At 35.9% G+C, this 16,499-nt stretch overlaps 1 protein-coding gene across 1 annotated transcript in view; it reads right to left on the reverse strand.

Annotated features, from left to right (window-relative positions):
* The window catches only part of TUSC3 (tumor suppressor candidate 3), a 198,372-nt gene extending 182,265 nt beyond the window's left edge, over positions 1-16,107 (reverse strand). Inside the window, exon 1 of the mRNA XM_042053380.1 lies at positions 15,966-16,107. Coding sequence (XP_041909314.1) covers positions 15,966-16,076 — 111 coding nt within the window. The 5' untranslated portion in view covers positions 16,077-16,107. The remainder of the gene's footprint in view (positions 1-15,965) is intronic.
* Positions 16,108-16,499: the final 392 nt, after the last annotated feature.

Below are 16,499 nucleotides of genomic sequence, written 5' to 3' on the forward strand. Positions count from 1 at the left end.
CCAATATACATCATAGTGTTGTAAGAAGGAGTCCTTGTTACAGTATGGGATTAATACCTTTCAAGCTGGGGAGAAAATTGATTTTGTGCCTCCATCAACTGAGATGAATGCCCTAACCAGGCAGGAAGAGAAAGAAACAGGATCTGTATCACTTTCTTCCAAGTTTTATTAATCTACTCTTTCCTACATTTTTAAGTAGAAGAACCTATCAAATAATTTTAAGTGAACTGGACTATTTTTAAATAATAATTTTATCAAGAAGAAAAATATTTCCTGTGTTACACCAAGGCTCCTACACTGAATATAGGCAGTTAACTGATTTCTGCTTGAAAAGTTGTTCCACCTGTTCTGAAATTTTATGAAATAGGATACTTAAGACTGAATTGTGTCAGCTTCTTACCCTGCCTTTCAGTCTTAAAAGTCTTCATAAACTCCTTTTAACTATTCAGGCAGCCTACAGCAATACACCATTGGAACACAGGAACTCACATAGGACTCACAAAGTTAACACAGTCTGCCAGAAAATCTCAGCCATAAAATAATAATGCTACTTCATTAAGAAATAATCCATTCATTTAAAGGTTATGTATTAATTCACTAAATGGTTTTGTATAGAATTCATATTACAATGAAACCTTTGAATTTCTTGCTCTCTAATATTAAGTAATAATGAAATGAGAGCAAAGTACCATTTTAAAACTTCCAATTTGAAATTATGCTTTAGCTGTAATGAGACATCTATCTAACTTCTCAAAAGTATAATTTAATTACTTAAGTCATGAAAAATATGACTTATGTTTCAAGTAGCATCTATCACAATTACACATATGCACTGACTCCCACTCACCACTAAGATCAGCACATTATGAATGATAACTCCTCATTGAGACATACCAGTAGGAGACATTTGAGGATGAAGATTTATGAACAGGCAAAGCTTCATTTAAATGAATGAAGCACAATATTTACAAGCAGCAAAACTTCTGACCTTCATATTTCAACTTCTTTCATTTTTTTGTGTTCTAATGAAAAATGAGTGTTTTAAAATACATCCTCTTTTGTAAATAGATGCTGTTTTGTTTGTATACAGATCCTTGTAAGGTATGTTTTTGCCACTAAAAACAAGCCAAACCAACTTCAGTCAACCAAAATTTTTTAGCTTAATCTAAGCATAAGATCTTTGAACCCAAACAGAAGATTGGAACATTATAATATTGGACAGGGAGCTTTAAGTCTGCAATTCAGTTGTCGCTAACAATAGCTTTTACTGTGGAAAAAAACAGCAATAATAATAAATTTCATTTATGAAGTGCTGCTCTCAGAGTTCCAGGGAGTTTTGCATCCCAAGCAAGTAAAAGCAGCACAGGAAAGAGATCTTTTAAATTCTGCTTTAAAAAGCCAAATCCACAAACTGCTTTCCAAATATAAATAGGAATTTCATTTCGTTGGAAAACATACAGTAAAAGCTCAGACACCCACAGTCTTCAAAGTATTTTTAGACAAAATCATGAATTTTGATATTCTGACCTAAAAATTATACCATTAGGAAAGAGAATAAAAGAAAAATTGAAGAACTAGGACCCAATATTGCCAGAGTCCTTATAAAAAAAAAAAAACAAACACAAAACTTTAAAATCAAAAACATAATCAAAAGAAGGACACTACTTCTGTATTTTTATATTTTCATGTATTTTTCTTATATCCATAATTCTGAAGAAAAATCTTTAACTCAACAAAGCAATAGACCAGACTATAAATATATTTATATATATAAAAATAAGTATGACTATATATGTCACTAATGAGTTCTGCAGGGTTCCATCTTAGGCCTGTGCTCTTCAACAACTTCATAAATGACTTGATGCAGAACTGGAAGGGATACAGAGCAAGTTTGCAGACAATACAAAACTGGGAGGAGCTTGACTCCTGTGAGGGCAGAGAGGGCCTGCAGAGAGACCTTGATAAATTGGAGGACTGGGCAGTCACCGACCAAATGAAGTTCAATGAGGAAAACTGCTGGATTCTGCACCTGGGATGGGGCAACCCTGGATGTATGGACAGACTGAAGAATGAGATGCTGGAAAGCAGTGCCATGGAAAGGGACCTGGGTGTCCTGGTCAATGGCAAGTTGAACATGGGTCAGAAGTGCTCTGGCAACCAGCAGGGCCAGCTGTGTCGTGGGGTGCATCAGGCACAGCATTGCCAGCTGGGAAAGGGGGGGATTGTCCCGCTCTGCTCTGGGGCAGCCTCACCTCAAGTTGTGCGTGCACTTTTGGGCACCAGAATATTAAAAAGACATTAAGTTATTGGAGAGTGTCCAAAAGAGGGCCACAAAGGTGGTGAAGGGCCTTGAGGGGAAGCCATATGAGGAGCAGCTGAGGTCACTTGGTTTGTTCAGCCTGGAGAAGAGGAGACTGAGAGGAAGCCTCTTTGCAGTCTACAACTTCTTCATGAGGGGAAGACGGGCAGCCAACACTGATCTCTTCTCTGTGATGACCAGTGTCAGGAACAAAAGGAATGGCCTGAGCTTGTATCAGAGGAGGTTTAGGTTAGGAGAAAAAGTTTCTTCACCCAGAGGGTGGTTGGACCCCAGAATGGGTTCCCTGGGGAAGCGGGCACAGCATCAGTCCTGACAGAGTTCAAGAAATGTTTGGACAACATTTGCAGGAACATGTTGTGACTCTTGGGGTTGGTCCTGTGCAGGGTAAGGAGTTGGACTCAATGATCCTTGTGAGTCCCTTCAAACTCTGCATATTCTATGTTTCTCTGATATCATATCCTAGTGGACAATGGAATAAAAAAGAAAAGTTTGACTTGTGATTCCAAAGATATGTGGCTCTGGCCCTTGAAAGCAACCATATATTAAGAAAAAAAAGTATTCTCTTTCCTATGATGGGAACAGAAAATGGACTTCTTCTGTTGCACCTGCATTTAGACTTCTACCCTGAAAGAACCAGATTTTTTGTGTCATGACCAAATCCTAATCATTAACCAGGTTGTGTGCCATAATCTGGAATTTTTTTGTGCTGTCTGTAGAAAACAGCTATAATCACAAGGATTTTTTCATCATGTCATCACTTTGTCTTAGTAGTTTTATCTGGACAAATCAATACTTATTTCTAAGTGACAAGTTCTATCAGAAAATCACTATTTATTAATCATTTAAAAAAATTTATAATGCTGTTACGTTGCAGATGAAGAGCTGCAGTATTCTGTTTATTTGGTCTGTATGAAATTTAAGGAATAAACAAACATCTTTTTAAGCACATAACTGAGTATTGTATTTTTATTCTTTTTCTTTATGAGAATGTATATTACATGGGTAAATGAGGCAACAAGGAATGCATCATGCCACCGAAGAGAGGACATACCAGTGGAAGCAGGTTTTACCTACTATGAGACTTGAGATTAATTATATCTGTTCACAAATACATATTTATATAAATATAGTGGAAGGATCTTGACATTGAATTGGAAATTGACATATTCAAATGTGGCAATGAAGTAGATCATCTGTTATGTTAATGAAGCAGATTTATAAATGTTGTAATTGCATTAATCAAATGGGCAAAAAATAAAACCTTCAGCCCCACTTAGTGTTCAAAAAATACCCAAACCAAAACACAGGTATTCTTCTTTGAGGTGTGCAATCAATTACCAATGATAATTACAAAGGAGGAGAAACTTCATCATTAATGGAACAAGGGAAAGAAATAGAATGCTAAAACCAAATGCCAAAGGTAAGGCTAACATCAACTCACAAAGGTGCATATACATTAAACACGTCACATCTACGCTGCTTTAGAGAAGGCTACAGCATCTGGTGATAAACAAGGCAAAATTTCAGCCACAATTAGTCCAGGCTCCCAAACCTTCACTCTAATACCACGTCCAGTTACCAGTTTATCCTGCTACAATAATTTCTTTACCTCTCCCCATTTCTATACCTTTCAGAAATATATCCAGTGTTAAACCATCATTGCTCAAAAATCAGTACATGTGTCTTTCATTTTGCTTAATTTAAAACTTCTGTAGACAAAAACATTTATTGTCAGTGTTTTAACTGAAATTACATTTTTCTGCAGTCATCCTCTACTTCTAAATGAGAAACAGTTTTACATGCTCAGTGCTGAAAGCCATTGATCATGAGATTTGAAACCATAGGTTTGTGGTGTTCTTACAGCTGAGCTCAGGCAAAAAAGTCTTTAGAGTGTGAGTGGTTAACAGAAAAGCTGCTGAGTGGCACCAGCTGGGTCATGAATATAAAAGTGCCTGTTGTCCTTTTAAGTCTGCACTTTAATAAAGCGTAGTGAGAAAAGGTCTATCAATTTTCTTTGACTAAGATCCTTCTTGGCAGATAGTAAGCCATGTGCTCTGTGGAGCTGAATCTTACCGGGTGTTGCCATGTAGCCTCCATGATGAAGCACAAGGAATTCTTCCTGACGTTACAACCCCTCATTTGGGAGTCTGTCCAGATATCTTTAGCCAGGAGCACAGAGACTCTGCAAGTGGTGTATACACAACTTTAAAGATGTTTTAGGGAGCTATTTGGCCAAGCACTGTCATGCTCATATTCCCTGATACAGCACACCAAGACCGTACACCACAGCACACAGGTGCCAGACAGGTGGTCCCCACAGGGCAGCAGTGTTAGCCTCAGTATCTACCTGTGACTGGTCCTGGATGTTGCTGAGCTGCTGTCTCCCATCAGCTGACAGCTCTGACCACTCAACCCAACGACCCCCAGCAAAACTAATTAGCTTCCCTGTTTCTCTTTTGGGCTTTAAATGATTCCTTGCTGTTGTTTTCCCTCTTGCTTTATTAATGATGCTGTATCAGCAATTCTATTTCTGTAACTTATTTTATCTCTATAGGCTGTCTTGTGGCTCTTTCTCCACAGCATGAGCCAAGGTAACACATCTAAGGCCTGTGGGCTAGACCATGGATCCTTCATATCCACGCAAGTAAACCCCTGGAATAGGGGGAGCACATGGCAAAGATTTCAGGGAGAGGGTTTAATCAGAGATCCTGGAGAAGACCTGCAGGCATAAAGCTGGCACAGAAGCAGTGAGTTTTGTAAACCTCATCAACAATGACTTATATTCCTCACTGCTATAGACTTGTTCATTGATTTAGTACCTACTTGTTCATGTATACACAGGCAATTTTTTTATTAACAGGCTTCATAATAACTTTGTTTCTCACACATATAGAGAAGAACCAGTTGCAGTAACTGAGATCATGAATGCAGATAGAACAGATTTCACAGCATCTGCATGCTTTATGCTTGAAGTTATTTCCTCTTTTTAAATAATTATTTTCCTAAAGTCTGGCTCAGTCTTCTATGAAGTATTACAAGAGAGCAGTGTGAGATTAAAGCTAAACATATTATCCAATTAATAATTAAAAAACAAACATTAACTTTCAAAACCTTGCATATTAAAATAAAAAAGAATAGAACCATCTGTGTTTATTAAAAAAAGTCAATTAGATTGCTTTTTAAAGCAATATGTTTCACAAATTGTGCCTAAAGACAGTAAGAAATACTTGTCCCCTAAGATGAAATCAGAAATGCAGAAGTAGCAGAACCTCTGCTGCATTGTTCTGTGTTAACAGTGATTTTCATTTCCAAACCAACACAGCAGTTGTTCATTTCTTCATCTGAATAATGAGCAAAATGTCCACTGACCTTTTTCTGTAGTTCTCTGCCTATAATCATGGAGCTAATACTGCATTGTATAGCACTCTGATTCACAGGGTGGTCAAATGTGACTGCCAGTGTGGAAATTCTAAACAATTTTTACAAGCATCTCTTTCAAAACATGAGAAATAGAGTTTTATATAAGTGTTCTGAAACACTAGGACAGGACTCCTGAGGTGGATAACGGTTGGTTTTATGTGAGTAATGACACCACTCCATGAACTGCTGAACTCATGTACAAAATGTTCTCCATATGCCTCATTGATATAGACCATTTGATTGCAAATGTGCTCTCTGGTATTAATCAGTAGATTGTTAATCTTTATATCGTCTTGTGTTGTCACTAGACATTTAAATAAGTAAGTAATATAACAGGGAACTTTTTCCACTGATATGCTAGTAAATGTGCATTAGATGTTTCTGCATGCAGTGAAAGACTGCAATAAATATAGATAGCACAGAAAAACTCATCTGGCAACAACACAGAAAACATAGTAGTTTTGTATATAGCCTCCAAAGTTTTTCTACATAATCCTAAGAATCCAAAGAAGTCTAATGAGTTTCCACAAGCCTCTGGCTTTCTCTTATCCTCAGGTTTTATAGTAGAAGACAGAGGAGTGTTTAAGTAGCTCCAGTAGCTCTAGAGTTTGTTGCATTTTTCTTTGCCACCTCTTTTTTTTTTTAACAAGTGACTTTATTGAATAGAGAATTTTAATTTGTATAAGCTAGAAAGAGACAACAGGTGTATCACAGAAATAAAGACATAAGGCTAGGATTTGGTCTATGTCTTAAACAAAAGGTAAATATTTTGGGCATGGTATCAATGAAGAAAATTATTTACTTGTAAAGAATAAGTTTATAAGAAAAAGAATATAAAATGGTCCTGGCACAGAAACACAGCATAACAATAAAAAAAAACTTCCTGCATTATCTTGCTATTATTGTAAGATACAACCTTGTTTTACCTCAAACCCTGTTGAGTTGCTTGTCTCCAGTCCACTCTTTAACCTGCTTGAGAAGGTCTCAGAGGCTGGAGGAGATTGCTGGCTTGAAACATTTCAGGTACATGTGTTGGGGGAAAAGGCAGGTCTTGCTCTGGCATGGTGATGCTCTGGTCTGCACTCCCCACCCTAATCTAGCCCCAGAGTGACCAGATGACCAGAAGACCCACCTGGGGGAAAGGCTCAGGCAGACCAAAGGGTATTTAACCTGAGATACAAGGCAAACACGACTTGACCCTACCTCCTGTTGGAGGTTTTATCACCTGAACATCACTGAACCAGGAGTAATAGTTATGTTTGTTAATTTCTACATCTTTTTGGTCTTTTTCTCTTTCTTCTTCTAATTCTCCCTTTCAGATTTTGTTTAGTAACTCAAAATGTACAGGCTTAGAGTTTGCTGATGGGCTAAGTCAATGCTTTGAGAAGTGTTTTATGTTGATTGAGTGCTGTTCTAAACCTTCTGCCAAAGTTCTTTGATTTTCTAAAGCTGCAGTAAAGTTTTTTTTGTGTTTTGACCTCTTGAGAATAACTCGTCAGCATTTCTCCTCTGCATCTAACTCAGGAGTACATGAAAAACCATAAGCCCTTTTAAGTGGCTTGTGGAGTGAGCTTTCTGGGCCCTACAGGAGGTCACTGCACTGAAATTAAGAAACCCTTTTCCCCCATAATTTCCAAGCAAAGTTATTTTTTGCAACATCTATATCTACTTTTATTTTAATTTTGAATTTGCCCTCTTGAATTTTAAAGATTCTTCCCCACAGATGGCCTACTTGTGGAAACTTTCCTGTCTGACCATCCAGGAGCCACTCTGGCAGCCACATTCCCATTATTAGAGACTGACTGCTGGGATCAAGGCCCTTTCACAGCAGGTGGTTGCAGTGTCCCAACAGGTGCCCTGCTTGGCTCCCTACACAACCTACATTCACGTACTCAGACCAGGTTTCCTCAACTCAGGATTCCCGTAGCAGTCTCAGATGTCTGGATCCATAAAGTACAAGGCAAGCACATGACCTGACCCTGCCTGCTCTTGGAATTTCTATCAGTTGAACATTACTGGAACCAGGAGTGGTAGTTATGTTTGTTATGTCCTTTGAGGACATAAGGCTTTCTCTTCACCGGGAGCAACATGGAGATGACATGGGGCAACAGGTACAAATTACACTGGGAAGGGTTTCATCTTGATCTAAGAAAGAAATTTTTACAATGTAAACAATTAGTCACTGAAACTACCTCCCCAGGGATGTGGAAGAGTTCCCATCACTGGAGGTTTTCAAGGTGTCATCGGACAGGGTGCTAGAAAATCTCATCTGGCCTTCCTTTTCCACAAAAGGTTGGACCAGATGATCTTCTGAGGCTTCTTCCAACCTCAGCTGTTCTATCATTTTGTGATTCTATGTTACTTTTCTAGAATCTTTTCTATAATTACCATGCAATAGGACACCATAAATTTCACCTTTTAATAAATTTATATGTGTTGGGGTTTTTTTTTTTTGTTTGTTTGTTTTTTTCCAATCGTATTTGCAACATCTTTTCATCATGTCTTTGATACATGCATTACTGTAACAGCTCTTGCACATCACATCCATTTTCTTTCTTGAATTCATCAGTGTACCCTCCTTTTCTTTATTTTCCTCATCTTGATCATTAAAGTGAAAAGTAGAAATCAGTAATTCATCTTATCTCATTCTCTGTATTCTACAGCAAGATGTGTTTTTTCATGCCAGCTTCAATCCTAAATGACTGATGCATCAATTTGAATAAATTCATTTAAAAGCTTCCTTTGTTTCATTAGGAAACTGTAGTCATGTATTCTTTACAATACTAACAAAGGGTTTGTCACCTTCTAATCAACTTTGACTTGGAAAAATGTGACTGACCATCACACAAGTTGTCACTTTTTTAATATCTACGATGACTGGGCATATGCATTTTTCCCCTGTAATTTAATTTACCTCAGCATGAAGGATGATCAGTGAATTCTCCCACGTTCTAACCAAGGTTTTTCCTCAGCTTCTGTGCTACATCTTGATACCTTTATCCTGTCCTCTATAGCCTCCTCAGATTATCAGTTTTTATTAATAAAGTATCTTGAAATACTTTACATTAGCTATGTTCAGTAGATGCCTATAGATCTTGCAATATAGAATCTGAATTGCATTCCTTGCTTGTTCTTCTTCACCATGTTTGAAACCTACCAACATCTGCAATTGACTCCCTAGTCAATGCATCATCTCTTCCTGCGACACTTCCAACATTGATCACATATTTCCTATATAATCTAATTGTCTTTTACTCCTTTCCATAAAACAACCATTTTGCTTTCTTTTAGCTCTTCTTTGTTTTTGGTCTTTCCCCCCCCCATTCCTTCTGTTGCACTCTTTCCACGTGATCTTTTACTTCTCCAGTCCTCCTTCTGTTTGTCTTGAGAAAGAAATTTAGTGATTCATTTACAGACTCCTGAGTTCAAAAAAATATGCTATCTTATCTATCTTATCTTATCTCTTATTTCCAGCATCTCAGGGACCACCAGAATGCAGCCGAAGGCTAGGCCACCATAAAGACTGCTATGAGATACCCACTGTCACTCACTATACCACTCATTTCTAGGTCAAGTAAGATGTCTTTTCCATCTCAGCAATGCAACTATAGTAGTGAAAATCTCAATATATTGAATTGCCACATTTGTATTTGTCTTCAAACTGGAAGGAACTTCTGACATTATCTTGAACACAGAGTTCTATACCTAATGCCCCAATTTAACAGTTAGCCACTTTTTGTCCTGAATTTTTCCCCTTATGTCAAACTAAGCAGTGAGAAGCCAAGGGAAAAAAATTAAAAGATCATTGTATACCTCAGTCATGTAAAAATTATCAAGCCAAGTACCAAAAAATAATAGATTTGAAGAGTAGATTTTTAAGAAAGACTAATTTTTTTGTCGTGTTTAAAGCAAGTAGGATAATATCTTTTATATCACCTCTTTATTCACTGTAGAAACTTGTTATGTAATGTCAAGTTCTAATTTAATTTTATATGATCCCAGAAGCTAAATCTCTTTGAGAGGCTCTAAGACGGTTGGAAGCAGTGATACTAAGGGTATTAGTCTCAGATATCCCTTGGTTTTTTTTCCTGGAAGAGTGAGGCATCACACAACAATTTACTATGTCTTCTTATGAGACTAAACTCCAGAAATGAAAAGGAAAGAAAATAAAGAGAATAAAAACCCCAAGCAAACAGATTTTTGGCTTATTCATTTTTTTCATTTCTGTGAAGTCACTATGCCTTCATAGAAGTTACTAGAGTTGAAATAAAATTTTGAACAAAAAAATATAGATAAGGGATTCATAGCTCTTTAATGTCATTCCTGAATGATAAGGTTATCAGTGCAAGAGAAGGAAAATCTTGTTACTTTCATGGTGAGGTAATAATTTGCTTTCAGCCTATGCTGTCCGTTTAGGCTACCCTGCATTTTCAAAATTATGTTTTGCATGGGAAAGAACTGCGAGCTGACGCTTCAAAATGTGAACAGTTATTTATCAGGTTCAAAAGGACCAATCTCTTAATTCCATGAGCATTTCTTTGTGCAGACCAGAAAGGACTTGAACAACTACTATGCATTACTTCATGAATCATCCTTAAAAAGGCATTTTTTTTTAACCGTTAACGTTATTTCCACTAAACAAAATGGCAGGAAAATAATTTTTATTCTATTTTCTAATTAAAAATAATTTCTTCAGGCTTTCTGAAAAGATGTGTACCAGATTCATATTGTTAAATATCAAAGCTCAAACATTTCATTTAACATCATTGTAATGGATGTTCTTATTTGAGTTCTAATTGGCCTATAAAAGTCTTCAATTCTCTTGCTGATGTGTTTACTTTTTGCTACACACGGATACTCATTCATTTTCATTGTCTTCCAGTCAAGGTTTCTGTTTTCCTTTAGCAGACATCAGCAAATAACATTAAAAAAATTCTGATTTTGTGTAAATTCTTTTCTTTTGATGTAACTTATTCTCTGTAGTGTCAAAATGCAACAGCAATCACCTCGTACTCCACATCACCTGGATATGTTGTTATATTTGCCAGTATTTATTAAATTTTTCCATTTCCCCTGCTGGGGAATCCATATATAAAGTAAGCCCATATGCCATACACAAGATCGGTATATACAAAAAATAGTGTGTGTGCCTTCAAAATCCCTTTGTTATAACTAGATACCACTTTAATATTTCTCTAAAAATATCACAATTCTTTTACACATACTCCGAGTTCTGCTTTACATTTATTAACACTAAGCATTTATAATAGAGTAACCTTCCCTCTCTTCTTTAACAAAAAAGATGAAAGTTGATTTATTACATATCAGAGGAAAAAATTTCGTGGCCATAGCCAGGGCTCAGGGAAAGCATGCAGTAGGTAAAATTTTGCCATGAAGAGTCTTGTGAAAGAGTTTTGTTCCTGTGATAGTTAGAATTTTGCTCTTACTAAATTTTAATAGAGTTATGTTTTAAATCATGCGCGATCTCCAAGCATCTACTCTAGTAACATTAAAAGCATAAGTATTTAGATATGCTTTATATAATAAAACAAGTATTTGGCATAAGTATCAAGACTAAGGGAATGAAAGTAATACATTTAATTATTTTAAATTGATTATTTTAAACAAGAAGTAATTAAAAAAAAGAATTTGAATGCATTTAGGTACAGTTTAACCAAATGGCAATTTATGCCCTGTAGAGCCAATCTGTTATAAATATTCATTATCTCTGTTCTTGTAACAAAAATACAAAAAGATTTTCCTATTTGGCACTGCAAAGTTAAAAGGCAATGGCACATCCCATAGACAGATATCATGGCAAAAAAAATGAAGAGGGTTCTTACATAAGTTTATATTTCTTTGCATGAAATTATTGTCAGAAGACCCAGTGGAAGGTTCAAACCTGTTTGGTTTGGATCCTCTGATGTGGATGAGGCAATGTTGAGGCCAGTGGGGAGTATGATCATTTTTTTCAGCACAATTGTTCTGAAGAATTTCAGCCTGATATTCACCAATGTTGCCATCCCAGTGCAGTTTACATCTTACCCAAACCTTCTGCCTTTAGTATAAGTTTGTCTGTTCTGTTATGCACAAACAAAATCCTGAGGCAGGGAGGCTTCTGTGGCTAATCTGATAGCTTTGCTTGAAAGCTAAAGCCAAATACAAACACATTCACGTTTTGCCTTTGCAGGATTCTTTCACAGAACCTATTTTCAGAAGGGAAAATTTGCCACATATTATTGAGATAGATCTTATTTAGATTTAAGCAGCCAAAAATAGCAAATGCCATAGGTTAGTCTTATGCTTAGTGCTCCAGCTGTGGTGTAGTTCATTAACAAGTCTGCTAGAGGAAATGATAAGAATTTACTGCTAGGAAACTTCTAAGGTGATTTTCCCAGCTTTCTCCCAGCACTATTATTAGGCGCTACCATCTATTTTACCTTAATTTTAAGTCATTGACCTACTCTTATTCTCTGTCAGAACTTCTTAATAGTTTTAGTTCAAATGGAAAATGAAATGAAAAGCGGAGGAGATGAAGTATCAATATATGACTTTTTTCTTATAGTGAAAAATGAGATAAAATCTAAAGACAAATTAATAGACAAGGTACCTAACTTATTGCAGTATCCAAATAAAAATTCTAAAACATAGCACTGTCTTTTTTCAAAAATGTCAAAGTAACCCAAGTCTACTAAAGCTTGACTTCAGGAATGAACCATTGGAGCACATATCTTTCAAGGAAGTAGAAATTACTCATTTTGCATGTGGATCAACTCAAGAAATCCAAGTATACATGGATGGATTTTGCTACTGACATAATGTTATTGTAGAAAAAGATGACATTTAGTATGATGTTCCAACCAAAGAGATAAAAATCAGTGCCAGTATGAAAGCCAAAAGTGCCTGTGTTATGCATTTCTGTAACTAAATGGAAGATGTCAAAATATCTGAGTTTAATGATAAAGTAAAAAATCGACACCTGTAGTTGTAGTGTATATGAAAGCACTTGAACCAGGATAATCTTTGAAATTAAATCTCCCACATCAAAGAATTATTGCTGAGTTTTATTTCCTGGGGATAGTAAATATTTCTAAAAGGGTTTAAACTCAAGTTCTGTTTATAATTGAACAGAAGAAAACATTTGATCCACAGTTTTAAGTAGCTTTTGTCTACCACAAAAGCCACAAACCAACAGCCAGTTTGTATGTCGGGAAGGCAACAGAAAAGGAAGAGATGCTTTGAAAGGGTGGGAAAATGGGTAGAGTAGATGAACATCCACCAAATTTTTTAAAAAGTCAAAATATTTCAAAGAAGATATGAAAGCCACAAAAATCTGAAACAAGACATAGTCTCAATGAAAAGCTTCAATGGAGAACGTATTTATTTGTGAGAGCAAACACCAATGCTAGCTCAGCAGCAACAGCAATTTTAGCAACAACAGCTCAGCCAGGTACAGACCAAATGTTTATAGAGATTACAAGAGGGAAAAATATCAGCAAGCTAAGTTTAAATTAGAGGGTGATGTATAATTCAGTGTAATATCCATAAGGGCATGTGAACAATTTCTGTTCTGAAAACTTCACATCTGGCACAAGAAGATTGCCTGGTCACAAAGGGGAGAGACTACGTTAAGGGCAAGGGGTAGGAATAATGATCAAATATCACACAGAGAGTCTATTGTGCATGGAAAATTCAGAAATACCCACAAGGCTTCATCCTAAAATTTGCTTGGCTCTTTCTTTAATTAAATTAATAACAACATAGTAAGCATTCCAAGTATTCCAATACACAGCAGGTGATTTACTCAAGGGCAATGCAGATGTACTTTATGGTAAAGGCACTGTTCTGCTGAATATAAATCTCAGACGTGAATAACTGAAAATCTTTCAGCAAGTCACCCCTCTCTCCTCCTTATACATAATTTTTACGTGAGCTCTTCATACAGGAAAAGAATAGGAATAACAGTGAAACAAACTATAAAATAGGAAAATATCCTACAGGAAAACTGATGCTGTAAGAGATCAGCAGGGTCAGTAAATGTACAATGAAACCAGACTATTACAGACAATGTTATTAGTTACACTGGATTATAGGGGTTTTTTTATTTTGTAAGACTTCAACACTAGATATGAAAATCAGAGATCCAGTGTGAAAAACTGTCAAGAAACAGAGAGAGAGAAAGAATTGGGAGATAGGGATCTGCAGTACTGTAACTACATGTTTCTGTGCCTTTAGGAAAAAATATGATACTGGGGAGCGTATTACATTGGAAAGACAATGGGGCGGAGAAGATGCCTTAAGTCTAGTCAGACTCAGCACCACAGCTACAGAGCTTTAATATCCTACTTTCACTAGAAAATACCAAAGTACTTTTCTGGAGATGGGAAAGGGTTAATCAGGAATGAGGTTATATCACCTCAGGTACAGGACCTGTACCCAGGTTCTGTATTTATGCACCCAGGAGCAGCAAGTTTATGTTGTTTCATTCCATAATTGTATGTACAAAGCCTTCTATCTGAAGGAGAGATCCATCCATTTAGGTTTCTGAAATGATTAAATTATATCTCCTGTATTGTCTTTTTAGCATATCTGTAGCATAAAATCTTAGCATCTTTGTTGTTATCATTATGAGAATTTTGGATGTCATGGATGTCATGGATTGTTTTTCCAGTTACACAGGGTATAGACCTTTTTTTCAATTTAATTTGATTTTGTCATAACCAAATTTTGGCAAGGGCAGACAGAGAACTGTTGGATCCTTTAGGAGCTAGTTTCCTCTTATCTTAATAGTTTCCTATCTTTCAATTTTCTTACTCCATATGCTGTAACCTGTGCATATATATAGTGGTTTTCATAAAGAAATTTTATTTTTTTAATTCAAGCCATATTGCTTAGTAATATTAATTTAAAGCAAGCATCTTTCCATTTAGTCCTTGGTCCTAAACCTAGAGATGTCAGAAAGTGATTGTGTGATTTGGCCTTGCTGAAAACTCTTGAAAAATCATCAGAAAAAAATTCAATTCCATCATTTGCAAACATTCAGAAAAATGTTACAATTTCCTCTTTTAAAAATATTTTCATATTCATATTTTGCAAACAATTTACCGTAATTTTCACCAAGCTATATAATGAACAATATCTGGGAAAAACAGCTTAATAAAAATATTCATAAATTACATTTTTCATAAATCATGTTTGATCAACTCATTCTCTTCTACAATAATACTATATTATAATCCTAATTGTACTGGATGAAGAGAGAAGATAGGTGGCAATTATTATCATTCCCTTTCTACTCTTAACTAAAGATGGACATACAGATATAAGTAAATTTTGGTCTGCTTTTCAGTCTCTCTTTATGTGTTTATACAACATCAAACAACAAAAAAAACCCCCTCCAACTGTATCCACAAAAAGCCATAAACTTTTTCTTATGAAAAGGACATACATTGATTTCATTAATATAGAATTCTGCTTCAAATGATGAAATTTTTGTACAAATTCAAAAAAGTAATGTTACAGTAATTCTTCCCTACCTAGCAAAAAAACCCAGAACACATGAAAACTAGCCCTTAAAATATTTCTTTACTTACCATCACCAGAATAAAAACCACATACATATACACATATATATACACACACATATTCATATGAATACATATGCACACACACACACATATAATGTATATAATGTATATATTAAAAAATCCTTCTGCTAGCTATTCTTCTGCTCAGGGATTTGAAAATGCTTTCTGGGAAGCCATGATGCACATTCAATACGGGTATTGCCAAACAGGTGAAATGTTAACCGGTGAAATTTCCTGAGAGCAAACCCAAAAGATTTCCTCTCTTTTTTTATCTTTTTTTTTTTTTAAAGGATCACTTCTAGGCATACTTTAGGTACTTTATCCCCTGAATCTGCTGCAGCAGTAAGGTAGAAAGCTGAAGTGATAAGATTAGCACATGCTTCTTCCTCCTGGCTTGCAAACATTGTGCCATTTGGTTTCTGACCTCTTAAATGAAAGGTGGAAACTTTCTCATGAAACCCTAGAGACTGAATTTCTCAGAAAGGTTATTTTTTTTTGAGGAGATAGAAGGGTTAAGTATTACAGTACAACTAAAATAATATTAAGAGGCCTGAATACAAAAGCCAACTGGCCTGTAATATTAACATATGACAAATAATATATTAGGAGTCTCATACATTTTGATATTTTTGACTTACCTTATAGGTGGATCTTTTTGTCATGATTGGAGATCTTTTTATGGTGATCTCAAGTTGTGAGCTATATACGCTGCTGTGTGTGCAATACTGCAGCTTCTTTATTAATAGCATTGATCTATGGCCTTGCTGGCCTATAAAGACACTTCCAAAAATTCAGGGAGTTTAGAGTCACTCTCCACAGTCAAATACAGACAGCCTGATGGGGAATGAAGAAGTGTGGCAGCTCAGACTATCTCCCCGGCCAGGGAATGGGTTGCATTATACTAAAATAACATACATGAGACAACACTACTCTGACTCCCTTAAGAATAACTGAAGTGAGGTATAAACAGAAAAAGTGAGGAATAAAATAGAGTAATTCTGACCTGCTGAAGCCATTTTTGTCAAGTAAATTGTCCTTAGCAAGCTCTGGAAAAGTATAAGTTGGCTAACCTCCTCCTACCTGCATCAGAATGGACTTTTCACTTGGGTGAAGATCTTTTGTTTTAAATGAAATCTGCAAAAGATTAATGACAATTTCTATCTTCTCTTCCC

Source organism: Corvus kubaryi, unplaced genomic scaffold (assembly GCF_017639235.1).
Source record: "Corvus kubaryi isolate FWS band 111438036 unplaced genomic scaffold, C.kubaryi_AGA036_p1.0 split1-131, whole genome shotgun sequence".
Classification (NCBI taxonomy): Eukaryota; Metazoa; Chordata; class Aves; order Passeriformes; family Corvidae; genus Corvus; species Corvus kubaryi.